We start from the raw sequence: 18,730 nt of genomic DNA on the forward strand, positions 1-18,730 counted from the left end.
GTAGCATCAAGACTATATTTACACACACACACACACACACAAGTCCCAACCCTATGTGTGGTGTTTTAGGTGGTGTACCTGTAAGTCCTTTATACTTTCGTCAAGACTATATTTACACACACACACACACACACACACACACACATACGCACAAGCCCCCACCCCATGTGTGATGTTTTCGGTGGTGCACCACCTTGCTTTGTCAGACTGTTATGCATTGGCTATTTTTAGTCAAACATTAACAGTGGCCGCTCAGGACTTCCCTCGCCGCAAGCCGATGTTTAGGAGAAAGCCAAATATTTACCTCAGCAAAGACTGTTGTCTTTGAATGAAAAGGACCGCACAGCAGAGCAGGCAGACAGACAGGGAGAGAGTGATTGCCCTGAATGAAAGGGCTTTCCCAGAGTAACTAACAAACACCAGCCGGACGCCTGTACGTCACCCAGGAGCCCAACGGCACCTCAAGATAGCACTTCCTGCCTGAGCCACTGTTTCGGTCCATCCGCAAAAGTAGAGGGACGTGACCTGCCCGGGAGAGGTCAGAGAAACAGATTGTGACCCTTGTTCCTGCACTGCCAGAAGTCTATACAGTGTGAATATAAAGATCGTGTAAGATCATATCTTTGGTTCTTTTCTGTCAGTGTGTCAACACTGTTACTTTTTTTGTTTGTGTTTGGACTTTTATTTGGACATTGCACAATAAAAATGACATGCTCTCCATCCCACAATGTGCAAGCAATGTGCTTGCTCAGCTTACGCAGATAAGTACTGTATGTACACCACCAGTAAACATCACCAACAAACATATAATACAACACAGCTCCATGCATTGGTTTGGCCCAAACACAGGAAAGAGTCAAACAAACAAACACAAGAAAAATCGCAATTGGAAACCACCCGTGGGCCCCTCAGTGTGTACTGTGTGTGTGTGTGTGTGTGTGTGTGTGTGTGTGTGTGTGTGCGTGTGTGCGTGTGTGCGTGTGTGCGTGTGTGCGTGTGTGCGCGTGTGTGTGTGTTTGTGTGTGTGTTTCTCTCTCTCTCTCATTCTCTCTCTCACACACGCACACAGAGAGAGAGAGAGAGAGAGAGAGAGAAACACAGAAACACACACACACACTCAAACACACACACAGAGAGAGAGAGAGAGAGAAAGAGAGTGTGTGACCGGGGAGATAAGAGGCCCTTAGATAAACAGCGACAGACCGGCAGTGGCAGCGACAGCACGAGGAATCTGTCTTTCAGCTCAGGCTAATTGGACAGCCAGAGGAAAAGAGCTAAGCAGCCTGGTTGATTGCGCTTTCCGAAGTCAGAGAGCACGGCCTAAGGAAACACTCACACACACACACACACACACACACACACAGACACACAGTATGAAAGATGAGCACATTCACAAATGGTCAGAACGTGGCTCGCACCCACACTCCAACTTGATTAGCATCCGATTAGGTTCAACAGCTCGTTAGGCCGAGCACACACACAGACTTGAGGAGGGGATGTTTGTTTTGATATTAACCCGGCTGGATGAGAGGGCACTTAAGAGGGGAATATTTAAGGGCTGAGTGAAGAAAATATCACCCTACATCTATCAAGGACACCTTGATATGCACAAAGGCCCAGATGGCCTCATACCATATTATCATATAAATCAAAGGCTTTCAGACTGGCAACATTTCATGCATTTCTCTACTGATGTTGGCAGTGCTTGCTGTCAGTCCAACTGGTTATGTATTTTTGTCTCAGAGCAGCTTGTTTATCATGGAAAACTCTAAAAAAGCATTATAGGGACACTAAAATTAGAGATTTTGGGGCTCTCAGGAATACATTAAAGAGAGGGGAGAGAGGGAGGTCGACAGGATGGGCCTTTGTCCGGCCAGGGATGTTTGCCCAAAGTAATTAGTTGGTCGTCTCTGGGAAACTGACCGGATATTTTGTGTTGGATTGATTTTTATTTTATTTTTTTGCCTTTGTTCACATCCCTTTTTATTCACACTGTTAGTCTTTTTATAAATCATCAAAGTGCTGTTGTCAGCTGTGGCTTTGCACTGACAAAGAGGCAACTCACTTGTGACTGGAAGTATTTTGAAACTTTCTTTCTTTGTTCTGCCTCCCTCTCTGATGGCCTTGAATCTGCATGAGTGGGTGGATATGAGTGTGCATCATTGGAGATTAGCTATTGTGCCAATTGTATTTCTAATTGTACCAAAACAATTGGCGTATGGATGGCCAAATAAACCTGTTTTTTTTGTGTGGGCCACCTAGGCCCACATGATCATTTGAACAGGCTGTCAGTTTAGAGAGAATGCTAGGTGACGGTTGCTAACAACTATGTTGTTGGGGCCACAAGATGTGTTGAAGGAACTGGTGAGGAGTATGTTTAATGGAGACAGAGGTGTGAGCTCGTTCAAACAGTCTGCCTCTAGTGTTTAGCATGGTCATGTTAGTCAACTGCTCGTCGCTTGTTAAAGTAACACTACAAGAGGTTTGGTAATTAGGAAAGTGGATCCATGTTAGAGAGAGAGTAGAGTCTGTCTAGCCTCACCTCGAGACACCTGTCCAAACTAAATTCTACACATGTAATTGTTACATATGTCTTTACATAAATTACTTAAATCCCAATCCTTTTTATGTTTTGGCTTAGACTGTCAAATGTAGTCAAAAGTCATTCATCCTGGGTAACTGGAATATTTTTGGTGGTGTATTTGAGAGTGTTTTATGCTTATGTCAGGACTATATTTAAGTATTACTGAAGGCTGCTGCTCCTCTTTAATGACATGATAGATAGATAGATAGATAGATAGATAGATAGATAGATAGATAGATAGATACTTTCTTAATTCATCATCCCAAACAAAATTGTGGGTTGTTTCTGAAGTTAGTTAATGGCCTGTGTTCTATAGTCATTTTTCAGTCTTCAAGGATGCTTGTCATGGGTCACAAATGAGGTTGCCATGGTAGCTGTGTTTGACGGACACCAGAAGAAATCACAAAATCAGGCCTCCCCATACTGCCAGCTGTCGACGGACCAACAGGGGGCCACGCCTGTGGTGTGTGCGTGTGAGAGCGACACACTTTAAACAGCCTTCAGAAGACCCCTTTGCACACTCCACGCCATCATTTGTTACGGAAAAAAACTCAACCAACAATCTGCATTTGAGCTCTCTCTCTCTCTCCCTTGCATGAAGCTTACTGGTGAAAAAACTTGAAACTTAATTTGTTTTGCCCATGCCGTCTTTGGGGCTCTGAACATGAAAGAATTCTATTCTTGATAGATGGTTGATAGATGGTTATCTTTTTTTCCAGTGCCTATTTGTCAAGTAATGTCACAATCATGGACCACTTCTTTTGACACTACCTTTAAATTAAAGGACTATTTTCTGCTAAAGCCAACAAGCCCACTAGATGTAGAGTGTAGTGTGGGATGATTAGAGCCTTCTCAGGCGTGATCGTCGTCCAGAGCTAACCACCCTTTCAGTTTCCCATTTCAGGGATGAACGCAACCCACCACTTCAAATGTACTCTGTTTACCTCAGTCAGAGAATGCTGCTTGTGTGGTTTACTGCGGGGAGACACACTGCACAAGCAACAAACGTCTCAACAACAACAAAGCTGTAAACCTGGAACAAGCCATCCAAGCAGTTGGAAAAACAAGACATGCCACCAGCAAGCAGCACAGAATAAACTAGAAGGCATTCACCGGCCTATACATGAGGAATTGCTTGGGTTGCCACTATGATCCACTTAATTTCTTTTGAGCCTATCAAGACCATTTGTTTTGTTTTCCCCTGGAATGTACCAGTGTGTTAAGATATGTTAAAGAGAGAGTGATAAGATAAAGGCCGGTGATAAGGAAAGTGGCCAGGTGATTAGGCAGGAGGGAGGGGTGGGGTTGGAGTGGGGCGTTGATTATCTGCGATTTCACTTTAGATAAGCAGGCCACAGTCCAGGACATCCTCTCCTACTTATGTGTGCTGCGCAGAGAGAGGGGAAAAAGTCCCCCATTTATAAATAGGGTCAGTATTAAAATAAAGGGAAGCTGGCTTTTAGCTTGAGCTTTTTTTCATTTGCAAACAGCCAAGAAGAGGATGGATGGGGTGGGGGAGAGATGGAGAATGAGAGAGAGAGAGAGAGAGAGAGAGAGAGAGAGAGAGAGAGAATAAGTAGAAGATGAAACTGAGACAAAATAGGGAGTATCTCACTGAAGTGACTAATAACCACACTGACAAACTACGACAATATCGGCCAGCTGTCATCTCTCAAAACTACTGCTTTTAAAAAAAACTGACTTGACCTTGCATCTCCATTGCACCCACAGGTTTTTTTCCACAGCATTGGAGAGCCCTAGTCTGACACACAAACCTCCACAGCATTGAAGAGGCCCGAGTCTGACACACAAACCTCCCCAGGCTGCAGGCAGCCCTCTCAGGCCCGTCGGTGGGGATGGTGGGGAGGTGGTCGGTGGGGGTTGTTGTGGATCAGGTTATTGGGGGATAGTTGTGTCTGAGCGGCTCAGCCCCCGGCGCCACTGACACCTACTCGCTGAGAGATGGAGCGGGGAGGTGCCAAGTGAGGCCTTGCGTCTGGACGAGCCCTGCTCCCCTGGAACTCCAGACCTTCAGTCCTCGTCCACAGAGCTCCTCCGTACTGAGTACCCAGTCCAGGCAGGACAGCCACCGTCCCATGCGTCCCTCTGGTACCTACATTGGGTACAGATGCTGCAATAGTGCCAATTTTTTGTTTATGCCACTTTATAACAGTTCTTTAGGCATAAAAGCTCTACTTCCTTTTCTGGGAAGTATGGAGAAGAATTTGTGAGAAAATAATTCAAATAGTTCACAAATGTCACAGCTTTGATAATGTTGTGAAGGTTCACAACTTTTACAACTCTGAGTATCATCAAAATAAAATGCTAAAAGTTGAATCTATAGGCCCCCAGTGCTTTGTGAATCAAGCATGAATTACACCATGAATGTTCAGACCTGTGTTAAAAAAAAGCTTCAACGCTAGAGAGTCCAATTATCCAGTCAAGGTAATAGAAAGTTCACCTGTCATGCCATGATATAAACTGCATGCCATTTGGGGATGGGAGTCATCTTGCTCCCTAAGGATAAGATTAGTTAAAAAAGGAAATACCAATGTTCTGTCTATGCACCATGTCAGAGGTAGGTTTTAAGTGCCAAATTAGCTCATTATTGTCAGTTAGGCTGTGTATTTTGATCATGTATCATTGTATAAATCTAGTAGTGGCCATCAGTAAAATTGGCCAAGATATAAAGATATAAAGGTTCCTGAAACAAATCTTTCTAGTGTAGAATTGCAAAATACTGAACAGAGATCAGAAAACTTATAATGCACATGCTCATGAAGGTGCTTTCAGTTCAGTCTCTGCACAGTGTTTTGCATTACTATTTTTGTGTAGCAATCTCTCTTCTTCTTTTCTTTTGCTATATCTTATATCTTATAGCGGTCATGTGAATTGTTTTTAAGTGATGCATTCGGTAGCCTAGCCTACTTCTTGAGTGGTAGAGGACTTGAGTGGTAATCCTCCTTCTGCTCTCACCTTTCACTTTATCCATTAAATCACACTTCTGTCTGGTTGCCATGGCCTGATGAAGACTTTTCAAGTTTTAGGTTTAACAGCTGTCCTGCGCTGTCAATTCTGTTGAATTTTTACAAGGTATCAAGGACAAATTCACTACAGCCCAGCTACAGTTAACGAGCATTCCCATGTGACATGCTTTAAGTTAAAATGTCTTCTCCCAAAAAAAATTGTATATACCTACTTGCAGGGATAGTCAAAATACATCAACATATTTTCAAAGAAAATATCACATACCCTAATTTTCAGAGTATAAAAATAAGCTTCAAAATACAGTACCCATGCCATGTATCAAAAGAAAATGGAAATACTAAAAATATTCCTTAAAGGGAGCATGAAATCACTTCCATATCTGTCTATTTAATCTATTCCTTCATCACTACACTGGCTTTGTAGATAAAGTGGGCAGTGTTGCAGAGCAACAGTTTTTCTCTGCTTACGAGACATGCCATAAATCTGAAACAGTCAACAGATCAACTATACTGACCTGGGGTGCGTTTCCCAAAACCATAGATGCTAACCTGTTAGCAACTTAGTTGGTTGGCAAACTTAGTTAGCAACTATAGTTTTGGGAATTTTTTTGGGAAATGTAACATCTCATAGCCTATACTGTATCAGAGAGGAAGTCACAACTGAACTTGTCAAGTGAACCTACTGAGAGCCATGGAATGTGGGCTTAAAGTAACCCAATGCAGTTTTATTACTTTAAACAGCTTCAAACTGATATATAATACAGAGAATGAAGTATCGGACATTGTCAATGCATGCCCAGAATGACATTGCACTGTGTAAAGCTGTTGATCAGATACTGACCCTTTTAGTTGGTTTTTAACTAACTGGGTACTGTGTAAGCACTAAATGGGGTTATATTGACGCCAATGGGCACAGGTATGGGTGATGCATGAGAAAACTTTCTGAGCAGGGGAACCATATAAAGGTTTCCATGTATTCCGCTTATTAAAGTTCTCAAGAAACTGATGGTTAATGTTCTCAAGAAACTTGAGGTTAGTGTGAGAAAGGGGGCATTATGTGTGTGAGCAACCTACATGTTAGGCTATATTCTCCTTGCACTGGATCATCTACCTGAATCTCAATATTCTGATCACAAGTGTGGGCAAATTGCTAAATCAGCACCAGTCAGAGTTTACATGCATTGTGTTGCATTCTTATGATGTCATCACATCATCAAAAGTAGGCCTATTGGTTTTACCAAAAGTATTTGCCAATATTTTTAAACTACAAAAATACACATCTATAAAGTATTTTCATACAAAATATAAAGCCATTTTCTTCAATCCAATAAAATACAAATTACAAAATAGTAGTGTGTATTGTATTTTAAATACACGAAGGCCTATCATAAATACCGCCCATCCCTGCCTCCTTGAAATGTTAAAACAATGGCGCGTTCTCCAAATCTCTACTATAGAACAAATATTTTACAGCAGAGCTATAATCTTTGATGGAAATGATGGCACATGTTAGTGCATTGTTATTGATGCCACTTCGAACGTGTATTAGTCATGGAAACGGAACGTCTCCCTTAGGCTCTATTTCCCTTTTCTCAGCCAAAACAGAAAGATGATTAGGCTACAGCCCCTAAGTTTCGTTTAGGTTTTTACATTTCAGAGCAGTCGTATTTTTCGTATATTCAACATGTGGAATGTGGCCAACACATGACTGATATACGAAACGCAGCTATCCAATACCGATATTACTGCCTAATGGAAACAAACGATCACTTTCAATCGCTTACCCGTTACCTGTATTGCAGTCTTAATGTCGTTTGTCAGTCAAAAACGTTTGTCAAAGGATGCATAATAAAATACCAATAACTTTAAAGCCCGATCTTGGGGAAAGTGAACGCAAAATTATGTGCATTCCAAGGATCAAGTCTGTTGGTGATCACTTTGATTAGAGCAGGAACATGTCCAAACATTTCCTATGGTTTATTTGGACTTGTCCAGTAACTTCAATTGATATGATGGCACTGGCTTTCAGCATGTTAATAGTCTGATGAATGGGCCATTATTCGCGCCTATAGACCTCTTTATAATTGTAATCCTTTTCCGTGGTTTTGCCCTATACTTTGCCCCGACTTGTTTTGACAGCAACAGTACATACGGGAGCTATAACTGATAATTATTTCGTAGCCTACAGCATGTTAATGTCATGGAACTGTAATTTACCATTCTTGTCCCCTAAAGCAACGGATAAAACCATCTGATATTTGATATGATATGGAAAAGTTTAAGAATTTGTTCGGGAACAGATTTTGCCTACATATATCATAATGGCATATTTTTAAGTGGTGTGTTTGTTATAGATTATGTTTTTGTTTTCAGACGAAGTGAATGCGAAATAACTGGAGGTAGAGAGACCGCTGCGCTTGCTCATGAATAATCAGGGGTGGGAGTGTATTGAGAGGAGTTGCTCGTGGGGGGAGGAGAGGGCGGGGTGTGTGAACTCACATGGGTTTAAAAGGGCCGGCTGTGCACTGGCAGAAAACACAGGCTGCAATCACCTCCCGGCGTGACGCACGCAAACAGACGCTCCTATTTTACGCACGCAGACAGACCCCTCGAGTCGAACGGATTTTTTAAAAAAAGTCGGATGTCAAATTTATAGAAATTCTGTTTTCAGTGTTTTATTTGTTTTTTTACTGTTCCTAAAACACTTTTAGCTATTTTACAACTTCTGGATCTCAACTCAGCAAGCAAAAGAAGATGGCTAACACCACTGAAGACTATGTGTATGATTATGATGAGCCAAACAGCACCATGTGTGACTATGAAGAGTGGGAACCGTCCTACTCTCTCATCCCCATGCTCTACATGATCATCTTCATGCTGGGCCTCTCGGGCAACGGCGTGGTCATCTTCACCGTGTGGCGGGCCCAGTCCAAACGCCGCGCTGCGGACATCTACATCGGCAACCTGGCCATCGCCGACCTCACCTTCGTGGTGACCCTTCCGCTGTGGGCGGTCTACACGGCGCTGGGCTACCACTGGCCGTTCGGCGAGGCGCTGTGCAAGCTGAGCAGCTACGTGGTGCTGCTCAACATGTACGCCAGCGTCTTCTGCCTGACGTGCCTGAGCTTCGACCGATACCTGGCCATCGTGCACTCGCTGACCAGCTCGCAGCTGCGCACGCGCGGCCACATGCACGCCTCGCTGGTGGCCATCTGGCTGCTGTCCGGCTTGCTGGCCGCCCCGACACTGGTCTTCCGCACCACGCGCCAGGAGGGCAACATCACCACCTGCATCATGGACTTCAGCCTGGTGGCCGGCTCGGACGAGCGGGCGAAGGAGCTGTGGATCGTCGGCCTGGGCCTCTCATCGTCCGTGCTGGGCTTCCTGCTGCCGCTGCTGGCCATGATGGTCTGCTACGGCTTCATCGGCTGCACGGTGACGCGCCACTTCAACAGCCTGCGCAAGGAGGACAAGCGCAAGCGCCGACTGCTCAAGATCATCACCATGCTGGTGTGGGTCTTCGCCGCCTGCTGGACGCCCTTCCACGTGGTCAAGGGAATGGACTCGCTCTCCTACCTGGGCCTGGCGCCCTCCTCCTGCACCTTCCTCAGCTTCCTGCTCCTGGCGCACCCCTACTCCACCTGTCTGGCCTACGTCAACAGCTGCCTCAACCCTTTCCTCTACGCCTTCTTCGACCAGCGCTTCCGCTCGCAGTGTCTGTTCCTGCTCAACCTGAAGAAGGCCCTGCACTCCAGTCCGGCCAGTTCCCTCTCATCGCACAAGACCGAGCAGCAGTCGCTGGCCACCAAGGTGTGAGAGAGGAGAGCCAATGGCGGCCAAATCAAACGCCCTACAGGGACTAAGATGGAGGACTGAAGGGAAGGGTGAGCTAGACTCTGAACACTATGGTCATTGGTCACTTTGTTTGAAGCTTCTGGAGAGCGAGACGAGCGTCAAGGACAGTGGCTCTTTGTTTGTGGGCCTCACTTTTGTGAGACTTTTGTGAGACTTGTGAGAGCTTAGCTGTGGTGGACAAGCGTGATGCTGTTTGCATCCAAGGGGGGACCAGGATCCATCTCTCAGAGATGCCATGCAGACTTTTGTAACTGAGTGAACCCCCCCCACTCAGCCCCAATCTACCCCCACCCTGATACCAACCCAACTCCTCTAGACCCCCCTCCCCAACTTGACAGCTGCTTTCCAGACGTTTGAGCGCAGAACTGAATGAATGTGAGTTATTCTCTTGGGGGGGGGGGGCAGCTGGGGGGCCTGGTTCAACTCCTGCAGTATTGATGAGTGTCTGGCAGGCACCAGGAAGATCCACTGTCAGAACTAAGATGGAGTACCTGGAGCGACACAGGAGTGCATTGGGTGGTCCAACACAGCAAGCGGGGTGGTGGTGTTGCTGTTTGGGTTCTGATTTTCATTAGCTTCTCCTGCCATGTGTTCTTACCATAGCTTAGCCTTTCACGTGCCATGCATTTCACTGGTTGTTGTTTATATATTTAGCAAGCACTTCTTTATGCAGGGGCATGATAGGGTAAAAGTGAAGACCTGGCCTAGTGTGTAAATACAGGGGGTCAAAGGCAAGATGGAGGAGATTGGGTAGGTAAGACGAGAGGAGGTGTTGCAGGCTGATTAAAGTATCAGGGGGGCAATTCAGGGGGGCAAGTGAGACAAGTGCAAAGGGAGAGAGGGAGTGGGGTGCCGCAGACAGACAGATGGCAGCTGATAAACGCTGGGATGCCGTGTGTGTGTGGGGGGGGGGGGCAATTAGTAGGTGGCAGCTTTGACAAACGAGAAGGTTTGTGTGTGTGTGTGTGTCTGTGTCTGTCTGTGTGTTTTTGAAGAATGTAAATGAATTATGTGCATGATTCATGACAGTCATGAGTTTGACTTGCCTATATTTTTAAAGCAAGCAGTGTAAAAATGATGGACAATGCTCATATGTTTTAATCTGTAAATAAAATACATTTCATTTGAAGAGAAACAACCTGATTGTTCTGAGACTATTTTTTGCTGTGACTTTTACATCCAGCGCCTAAACCTATTTGTTTCAACATTCCATAAATGTTCTCATTTCCTGTTTACCCAAATGGGGAGGGCTGTCACTCTTTCTCTCATTGTCCTCTGGTCCCGTCTGAACCAAAGCAAGAAGTCTCACAGGAAATACATGAAACAGTCTGCTTTTCCACTAAAATCTGCTACTGCAACTTAACTAGGCAGACAAGTGTTACAAAGTTAATGATTGTCATTAGACTTGCATTCAAGCCATTCATTGAACAAGCACTATAATTACAGAACTGAACAAGAACTATCATTAATCACAATCAGACTAAATTCACGTAATTCATGCAAACTTGTAATTAATCTCAATTTGACTTGAACTAATTTTGGGGTACACTTGCACGTGTAAAGAAGTAATTATCCTAACAAGCCATTTGCAAACGAAAACACAACAGAAAGCCCCACCTAGCCACTAAAGAGAGCTGTTGGCTTGAGTAAGTCATTTTGGCAGTAATGAGCTTTCGTTGGGACATAATCAGGGTCTTGCAGAGGGGCCTGAATAGGACGAGTGGCTAATCTGAGGTCATTGGCAAGCCATGGGTCCAGCCGAGGGCCAATATTTGGCCTTTCTGATAAGGCTGACACGCATAGGGATGTGTGATTCAGATACAGCAAGCCCACCAGGAATTCGAATGACCACTCCCCATCTATCTCCAGGTTGACCAGAGGTATTTTTTTTTTACATGGACCAAGAGTGCTCTCAGACACATTGAACGTTTAAATCAATTCCTTTGGCACCTTAGAGGTATTCCAAAGATTGGCAAGAGTCCCAATGTTGTGGTGAAGATTCCAATTAATGCAGAATACAGCATCTGAGAGCAGCCCGGGGGGAGAATGTGTGATAACGAATGAGCATAAACAAGGCATATGGAGTTATTTTACCTAATCTGCAGATTACCTCATTGAGGCAACAACACACAAAGGGGACAGACTGTGTGGGGTGTAATGTGTCTGAGATTACTGGGTGGACAGAATGACTGTCTGGTGTGTGGGGAGAGAGAGAGAGAAGAGAGAGAGAGAGAGAGAGAGAGAGAAGAGAGAGAGAGAGAGAGAGAGAGCACTGAAACAGATAGAGCTCAGAGGAAAAGGCCACATTTGTAGCAGTAACCAACACGTGCGTGCCTTTGTTTAGCATGTGTGCTAGATGGAGGTGTTATGGGAGAATTCCTTGCACTAGTGTTTCAAACTGTGCTTGTGTGTGGTCTCAGGGAGCACCTTTATGCTTATTTTGGCTTGTTTATACGTCTATTCAGTGGTAACGGGTGTGTGGACAGAGGACTGACCACAGCTGAGTTGACCCATGACAACTAAATCACACACACACACACACACACACACACACACACACACACACACACACACACACTCACACACACACTCCTTAAATAACATTGAACAGATGCACGCTTAAGGTCTTTGCTAATTGAAAAACACTAAATCAATTAAAGACCCTAAAGCACTCATTTTGGAAAGGCAATAGATAAAATCCTAAATTTTTTCAGAGAACATAATTGTCTTAAAAGTCTACCCAAACACCTTTAAAGAGTAAGTGTGTACTCCCCACTTCTATGCATTCTTACTGGATTGTCTTGGGTTTTTCTTGGAACAGCATGATTCAAATGATCATTCATTTAAACTAGTGCATGGTACAATAACTAATTTCAAAGCTAGAGAGTAAATTAACGCAATCAATGAATACATTAATGAAAGACTGAATGAATACAAACAATGCATGAATGAGATAAATAGCTCACATATATTTTACTACTTCAAAAGGCATTGAGTTTAATGCAAAGAAAAACACTGAATGAGTATTTGGCATTCAAAGGAGATTGCTTCTGAAAGTGTCCAAATAGATTTAAGGACGAAATCCAATCTCATTGGAACAATTTCACGCTGCCGCTCAAGCCCAGACCATGTGTGCCACACTTCAAAGTGAGACTTGAACGGCAAAGAAGTCGATACCAAAAAGTGGAACCAGAGCAAAAGCCTCTAAAATGTTCAACCCCGTGTCACCTGTCCACTCTGTGCCACTCTCTCTCTATATGGAGCTGGAGAGCAGATTTCTAGCGGGATCGCACGATCATTTACATTCTTTGTTGCTCATAGTGTCTGATGAATGACATATGTGTCTCAGAAGGCAGCCTAAGACACGAGGGACTTTCCCTAGATAATTCCCCGCCATTCTGGAGCAACCCCAGAAGCCCCCTATCCTCACTGGACTGGCACGAGAAGAGAACTGCGAGGGGAACATCTGAAGCATAGCCCACACGTGTAGATGGAGGCCTATGTGTGGTTCAGGCTGGTGCAACAATCCTTTTGCATACTCATCCCTTTTGTGTATCAGGTGAAAACACAAAAATGGGATAGATAACAAATGTCTGTTTACACTCTTAAACACAGGCTTAAGGTAATGCATGGGTTTCATGTATTTATGCATTCCCTCCCAACTGTATTGAACAGGGATCTACAGAGCGCTCCCCAAGATAAACAACAAAAGGGGCAGGGTCTACTGCCAGTTGACCTCACTAATTGTTCCAGCTATTTCTGGCTTAGGGAACCATCTTAACAGTTGTCATTTGCTGAGAACGTGTTAATATGAACTGCTAAGTTAAAGGTATACTATGCAGTTTTGCATACATTTTGTTAACAAGGCCTAGATTTGCGGAGTATTTGTATTTTACGACTAAAGGTTGACTTTCTCTTTTGCTTTTCTTTGTCTTCTCTGAAATCGCTTTCTTCGCCTGCCTCTTCGACTCTGAAGTTGCATTGCTGGTTCTGCCAGCAGCGGGCCCCTCCTGCTTTGCCAGCAGCCTTTTTCGCTCAACTACAAGTTCGTTTACGATCAAAATGACATAATGAGTTGTTATATCAAGATAAAAATCTTGCATAGTGTAAGACTCGAGTGAGACAAAGGTGACCAAGTTGGTGACTCTCAACTTGGAAGTCTCTCCATCTTCTCCTCTGAAGTCTAGGGTGCCCTTGAGCCACTTCGGCTTTTGTGGCCATTATGCTCATCAAAGCTGCAGGGGCCGCCCAACAGACAGCCCTTCTCTCCCTCTCCAGCCTCGCAGGTGACAACTGAAACACTGCCCACGTATATTGTGACTTTTGATCCAGAGGGCTCCAGACTTGTGGTTGTGGACTGGTGGTTCACACCGGGTTAAACTGACCCTTTCATGTTGGGCTGATTTTACCACATCCTGCCAGGGGTCAGGCAATAGAAGTGAAAAAAGAGAGTGCCTCCTTGTGTAAAACAAGACTTAGAAACACAGGGCGGAAAATATCACATTACCCGTAAATTGTTGCCATAGTCTTTGGAGTTATTGTGTTAGTGTATGTCACACGTCATTCCATTTTCTGTCCGTTAAAACCTTGTTTGTCCAGCTTTCTGTTTACCCGACTGTGAACTCTGAGATTGTGCCATCCACATCACTCAATTAGTCGCGCTGCAGGAAGACATTAGGTCAAATGTGTCTTGAGATTGCAAATTAGCAAAGCATGACAAAGGAGATTTAAAGGCACATGCCCATTGGTAACCAATTCACCATGGACTACACACTATCACAAGGAATTCTATACATACATGGGATATATGATTGCTAAAGGGAGGGGGTAGAAGTACTGACACTGAAGTGAAACACTTTACTGCCTAAAGGACATTCTTGAATCACATACACAATAGCCACACCTGTATACTGAATGCTACGATTATCACCCTTTAATGTGTACATCTCTCTACCACACATTATGGGTTAAGATGCCTCTCTTTATGCGCGGGCGTGTTTTCAGAACACTTTTGTTATTTTCTGCCAGAGCACTGGGTGGCTATATCCGTGGCTTAGACACGGAGGTGTGAGCTCAGCCCTCGCTCAGTGCCGGGAATATCAATGGAACCCAAAACAAGCCATCTCCAGTGTCATTAAGAACAGGCAGGGCCATTCACTGGAAGTGGCAGGCATTTGGCCCCCTCGCTCCCCTGTTTTCCCTGTCAGCCAGCTCAGGGCATGGGGGAATGGGCTCTGGAGGTGGGGTGGGGGTGGGGTGGGTGGGGATAGGAGCTGGGGGCCACAGATTTGCATTCTTGGTCTTTAGGTCTGGGAGCCAGTTGTTGCCAGTTTGAAATGATCGAATGTCTTTTGGTATTTTGTCTGAAAATACCTGTCACTGCTCAGCCCTCACTCATAAATGAACTGGAAGCATAGAACCTTTCAACACTGTTAATTTTTACATAGATGGTTTTATAGCAGAAATAGAATAGATTTAGAGAAGAAATATGTGTGTGTTATTTATTGAAAACAATTGCCAAAATCTTTATTTTCTATTTATTTCAGTCATTATCAGTCTTTATTTCAGTCTTTATCTATGAGATATTTGGTGAGTTAATCTGCCAAAATAGGCGTTATAGATAAGGATTTAAAAATATCTGCATGACTTCATACAAGTCAAAAACATCCATCTGTGTTTTGGCTCTTATCGCGTATTGTGTCTGTAGAAAAGAGGTCAAGATTCTGAATTAGAAAAGTCAGTCTCCTTGCCCTTCATAAATCAGCAAACAGAAAAATATAGGCCAAAGAAAAAAACCTCTGGATTGTATTGGAGTGGCGGTGTGGCTTCTTGATCAGAACAATGGTGGGTGATGCTGGCCAGCCCTTGGAGCGCTGGCCAGAACCTCCGACGTCTTCACTTCTGAACACCATCCATCTGTCCTGCCACTCCAGGTTGACCCCCACTACCACCCTCCATCTCATCACTCTTCACCCACCCTCCTCCTGCTCCGAAAGCTTCTGAGGAGCAGGGTTGGGAGCCGGGGTGGGATGGGGTGGAAGGGCCAGCAGGATAGGAGCCCCAGAGAGGCCCCGGCGAGGAGGTTCCTGTCCAGGGATATCCTGTCTTTCAGCAGTGCAGCTCCTGGCCTGTCTCCCTCTGGAGCGGAACTCCTGACAGCCCTGTCGTAACCTCCAGCCCAACCCCACACCCCACACCCGCAGTAGGGCCGTTTGTTCACGGGGGCAGATCTGATAAGGTGGAGCGCAGAGGCACGGGACACCACCGCTCCTTCACACATCATCACGCCCACGCTGACCACCACACGCACACACACACACACACAAACACACTGCAATCCAACCCTGGCCTGAGCACAGACAAGCGGTAGCGGAGAAGGAAGATGCAGTTCCTTTGCAGAGGGAAATAGAGGCCAAAGGGCAGAAGCGAGGTCTTAAACAAGACAAACACATGCACACACGCTCTGGCACGCACACACGTGCACAATAAAAATAAAAATAAAACACACACACACACACACACAGACACACACTAAACACACACACACACACAGACACACACTAAACACACACACACACTAAACACACACACACACACACACTAAACACATGCATGGACATGCTTAAAGATTTGCCTACACTGAATCAGACACCACCTACCTCCCTACACAGACTGTGAACATATACTCTTTCACCTCCCAAAATAAGCACCTTCAACAATATGCACATGCTTGAGACATACACACCCATCTGAAGAATCTATCAGGGATGCAGGCCTTTATTCTCTGGCTCAATCCCTTGTCCCTGTAAGTGTGTGTGTGTGTGTGTGTGTATAGAGTGGAGGAGAGCCAAAAGTGACCTTCAGCATGCCGCCAGGGTCCGCCATACACAAGTCCTCTTTATCTTTCAGCCATCACCTTTGATAGTGCCGGGATGTATAAGTGCGGGGCATTATCAGGAGGAGCACGTTGCTTCCGCTGGCGTTCAGTGGCGGGTGGGTGGAGGTGGGGAGGCTGAGGACGGCGCTCCGCCGGAACTCCCAGAGCAGTGCTGCGGCTGATGAAGAAGCCCGCCATTCCTGCTGGAACACAAAGCACTCCTTCATGGCTCCCTCTATCCTCCTTATTGTGTGGAGGCTCTCCTCTTTCTCTCTTTCTATCTCTCACTCACTCTCTCTCTTTCTCTCTGTCCCCCCACCCCCCGCTCTCTCCTCTGAAGTGCTGTCACTGGGCAAAATAAAGACCTCTGTCTCTACCGCTCACTCAGCTGGGCCCTTTCAGGAGCCTCGGAGGGAGACCAACAGGGAGAGAGAGAGCGATGAGCAGGCACACAGATAGATGTTCAGGTGGACAGGCTGTAGTGTGTGCGTGTGTGTGTGTGTGTGTGTGCGTGTGTGTGTGTGTGTGTGTGTGTGTGTGTGTGTGTGTGTGTGTGTGTGTGTGTGTGTGTGTGTGTGTGTGTGTGTGTGTGTGTGTGTGTGTGTGTGTGTGTGTGTGTGTGTGTGTGTGTGTGTGTGTGCGTGTGTGCTTGCCCAAGGTTGTGTTCTTAGTGCTTGTCTGCATTAGTGAAAGTCTCTGCCATAATTCAACAAATGGTTGGCCTGATGAGATACTTAAAAGGTAGAACCTGTACTGTATCTTGCATGAGGGATCTAATCTTTGTTCTGAAGAAGAGTGACATGCCATTCCTCTGAGAGTTATGCTCTTATGTGATTATTAAATAACTAGAGCCTTTGTTCATCAATAATGAAACCCAGACTGCAGCAAAATGCTTTTGATTTTGATGTGTTGCTAAATTACTAAATAAATGTGTATGTAATAAATGTGTACGTGTATTCAGCCCTTGAGAGACTTCATACCTTAGGCTACCCATTGGCTGGTTGACCTTTGACTCCGAGACTACCAACACAGAGAGTGAGGGGGAGCTGCAATGTGCAATGAAATGTGTGTGAGAGGGAGAGGGGCCCGTTATTCACTTTTGTTGCATTGCTACATTTGGATGCTGTTAGTGTAACAACATTCCTGGCCTGCAACAACAGTCCACTGCCACACACAGACATAAACGAGCTCTCACGCGAGCAACCTCCTCTTTCAGACAGGTGCCCGGTTGAAAGGCCCTGACAGGTGCACTGCTGACAGTATCAAAGTGGCATGACCTTAGAATCGGTTAGTGCTGATGTAATTAAGTGCTGCATGTATTAGACACTTGAGAATGAAAGGAGCACTCTGTGAATGAGTGTGGTGTTGGTAGAGTGTTGGTAGCCCCATTAAATGTCTAAGCAGAATACAAAGGCTGAGACATTACTTTCAGATCATGGTTGTTATGTCTTTTTGTGCAAAGACAACCAGAAATACAGAGCTCAAATGTCATGATAGGTCTGCTGGTTCCTTCCTGGAAAACTGCTTATTTCAGGGAGGAAACATAATTTTTACCTTTCTACTGGTGTAGAAATGTACCAAAATCACTTATCTGTAAGTGTCAATTTGTAGGCCTATACAGATCTGACCTGAAAAGTGGTAGGCCTACATAAGTTTTCTTTTGATATTAAAGCGACAATAAGCAATTTTACCTTAAAATAATGACTTAAATATAATTTTTGATGATACACTCACAATAAGGAGAATGTCATCTCATTGCCACTGATTGCCTGTATAGGCTAAACACCTTGCACTGTAACTTTGTGTAAACATTGGATTTTTCAATGTGCAGAGCAGTCCAATAGCCTGGTTATTGTTTTTTCCCCTTTTATTTTCCTGTCTATGGTTAGCACGCAGATCTTCTCAATTGTAATTGAGGGTCTGGAAAAGGTTCAGAAGTGTTAGCAATCTATTAAATGAAGGTTTTAAATGCAGTTGTTTACTCAATTCCAAAGAAATACACATCCATGCCGGATTAGTGATTTGCGTGCCTATGTTTTAGGGACATTGGAAATGGGCTCAGTGGCTTCTTGGCCAAACAGACCTGTAGAGCCCCAAATTTGTCAAAGATTCATATGGGCTACGCTAGGCCAGACTAGCAGTTCACACCTGCGAGTGATTCTAAAGTGGTTCCCACATATAGCTACACACACCCTGTACATACACAGGCCCATGACACAGGACACACAGTAGGCTACTGATAATGACAAGGGACCAATTCTCGAATAATGTAGGCTAACATAAAAAGGTGACATTGGTGAAAAATAGGGGAACCGCGACACCTGTTGGTAAATCTTAGAATATAGCGGAACTAAAGAGATATACGTGTTTGTATTTTCAGGAGTTTTTAGCGGCAGGACGACCTTCCTGTTATTGTAACACTTATAC

The 18,730-nt window shown here is 44.8% G+C and overlaps 1 protein-coding gene across 1 annotated transcript; it reads left to right on the forward strand.

The window, feature by feature from the left end:
- The first annotated feature begins 8,123 nt into the window (after positions 1-8,123).
- Positions 8,124-10,564, forward strand: LOC143127685 (apelin receptor B-like). The gene has a single exon (XM_076289323.1). The coding sequence runs from the start codon at positions 8,326-8,328 to the stop codon at positions 9,385-9,387; it is 1,062 nt and encodes a 353-aa protein (XP_076145438.1). The 5' UTR covers positions 8,124-8,325; the 3' UTR covers positions 9,388-10,564.
- The last annotated feature ends 8,166 nt before the right edge of the window (positions 10,565-18,730 follow it).

Source organism: Alosa pseudoharengus, unplaced genomic scaffold (genome assembly GCF_046254945.1).
Source record: "Alosa pseudoharengus isolate Yale_2024_CS ecotype anadromous, Long Island Sound unplaced genomic scaffold, YU_APseudo_1.1 YU_APseudo_1.1_scf_17, whole genome shotgun sequence".
NCBI lineage: Eukaryota > Metazoa > Chordata > Actinopteri > Clupeiformes > Clupeidae > Alosa > Alosa pseudoharengus.